Source organism: Pteropus alecto, unplaced genomic scaffold (assembly GCF_000325575.1).
Source record: "Pteropus alecto unplaced genomic scaffold, ASM32557v1 scaffold11, whole genome shotgun sequence".
NCBI lineage: Eukaryota > Metazoa > Chordata > Mammalia > Chiroptera > Pteropodidae > Pteropus > Pteropus alecto.
In genome coordinates this window covers 9,312,633-9,314,778 of record NW_006431956.1, presented here as the reverse complement: position 1 = coordinate 9,314,778, position 2,146 = coordinate 9,312,633, and the positions used below count along the sequence as shown (strand labels likewise).

Sequence of the window (2,146 nt, the reverse complement as noted above, 5' to 3'; positions counted from 1 at the left end):
TAGCTCTGCAGGTGATTCTAAAGCATATTCAAGTTTGAGTACCCTATGCATATTTTTCTCAAAACAAACAGAAGAGGGAGGGGTTGGGGGGGGGCTACAAAACCTCAGTGATATATTTTAAAATAAAATAAGAAGTTCGATGTCTTAGTCTCAATCTTCCGTGCACTGAATCCTTCAATTAGGACTACTGTCCTGTTTTTTGCGGTTTGACTCAGTCAAGTCTTGTTCACCCTTATCCTGCCTGCAGTTTTCTTTCGAGTTTCTCCTGAAAGGTTATACAATATAAGTTGTCTCTCATGTAATTTCTAAACCTACATTTTGTTCAATAAATGCCTCAGGATAACTTATTTCTGAGTCCTCCTTCGCATTCTTCTTCTATGCCTACTCTCAGTCCTCCTTATATAGAAGGAAAATGGAAAGCTGACAAATTACCACCTTGCAGAGATTTGAACGCCTCTGCCCTGCCTAGCTACGATTACTAGGTTAAACTCTGCAGCCTCAATATCATAGTAATTTTGAAAACAGGTAACCTCTTATCCCAAACGTCCAGCTCTTTCTCTGACCTTGAGGTCGTCCTAGATAACACTTCATAGTAACCAAGTGTCCAAACTTAGAATGTGGTTATTACACCATCTGATTGAAAAAGCTTTTCTAACGGGCTTTAAGTTCTTTTGTATTTTTGTTTTCTTTTGTTTCTTTCTGTGCAGCCAGCAGAGAATGAAATTTGGCCAAAAGACAAGAAGACTAAATGCTCTGATTTTTATCTAACCTTCAAGAGCTTAAGGTACCAACTACATATAAAATGATTTCCGGCTCTGCCGGTGCTACCTAAAATAGCTGAGTATATATGCTGCATATTAATTTACAAATTAATTCCACAGCTTTGAACTCTTCTGATTATTATAGTCTCTAAATACACATAAGGTAAAAAATCAGAAATATTTTGAAACCCAAACTGTCAAAGAACACCAAGATTTCAATTCAGGCAATCTGACTTGTTAAAAATGTTGTTTCGTGAATCATTTCTACAGGCATAACTTAAACCAAAGGGAAAAAAACATTGCAAAATTCATTTATCACTACAACTGTAGAATGTCAAACAGGAGGCTCTTAGTCAAAGACTACAGAGAAAATTAATTTCTAAAAATTATAACTCATATTTAAAAAGAATCTTAGCTAAAGTAAAAAAAACGTCTTACCATTAACTACAAATAGGTAACAGGTTGAGGACTTGTTACCATATTTATTCACTGTCAAGTTTTCATAGAACAAAATAGTTCAAAACGCAAAGGTTATCAATTAACATTTCTAGTACAGACTAAACAGGAATATGCTTATTGTCTTAAATTAGTTTCCAACTCAGAAAGTGAGAAAAACGTGACAGAAAGGTAAAGAATTTGCTGCTTTTTACCTTCATAGCCTCTAGAGCATAAATCGTCTGTGGTCCCGTAGATCTTCCATCTGCTCCATAAACCTGACCCCTTGAAAAGCATAACGTTCTTTTCTTGTCTATTACCATAGTTGAAAAATAAATCTTCTCCCTTGATCCCCAAAAGTGTGTCATTTTTGCACTCCCATTTCTGAAATTCGCTCTTCGGGTCACAGGCATAGAGAGTGATAGCGACCCAATCCGTTTTTGATGGCACCCCCAAGCACAATTTGAATGAAACACTCATAATCTGCGATTCAGACACCCATCGGAATTTCTGTGCTTCATTGTCAGGGTTGCAAACTGCTGTTTGGACTGCACTGGGACTTAATGCTTCCACACAGCGCTTGTGATCTTCATTGTATATTAAAAACTGCCTCGTGTCTGTTTAAAAAAGAAGAAGAAGAAGAAAAGAAAGGATGTTTAAGTGGATACATGTGACAAAGACGATATTTTAGGTCAAAAGTGCCTAAGGTTTCCGTTTCCCTAAAGGCTTATGATCATGGGGAAAGGGGTGAAGTAGGCTCTGCCTGGACCAGCTCAGCAACTCTGGGGGACCCCTGAGGCTGGAGAGAGAGACTGGGTTGAGGGGCCTCTCTTGGGAGCACGTGGCTGCCAGTGATAGGCAAGAAATTCTCAAGATGTCCTCGTTCATTATGAGCAGTACTATGAAAGACCTGTCTTAAACACACACTAATTGTAATGGAGCAAACACAA

The 2,146-nt window shown here is 38.1% G+C and overlaps 1 protein-coding gene across 1 annotated transcript in view; it reads right to left on the bottom strand.

Annotated features, from left to right (window-relative positions):
- The window catches only part of MRC1 (mannose receptor C-type 1), a 78,159-nt gene that overhangs the window by 65,690 nt on the left and 10,323 nt on the right, over positions 1-2,146 (bottom strand). Inside the window, exon 2 of the mRNA XM_006906991.3 lies at positions 1,412-1,813. Within this exon, the coding sequence (XP_006907053.1) occupies positions 1,412-1,813 (402 nt within the window). The remainder of the gene's footprint in view (positions 1-1,411; positions 1,814-2,146) is intronic.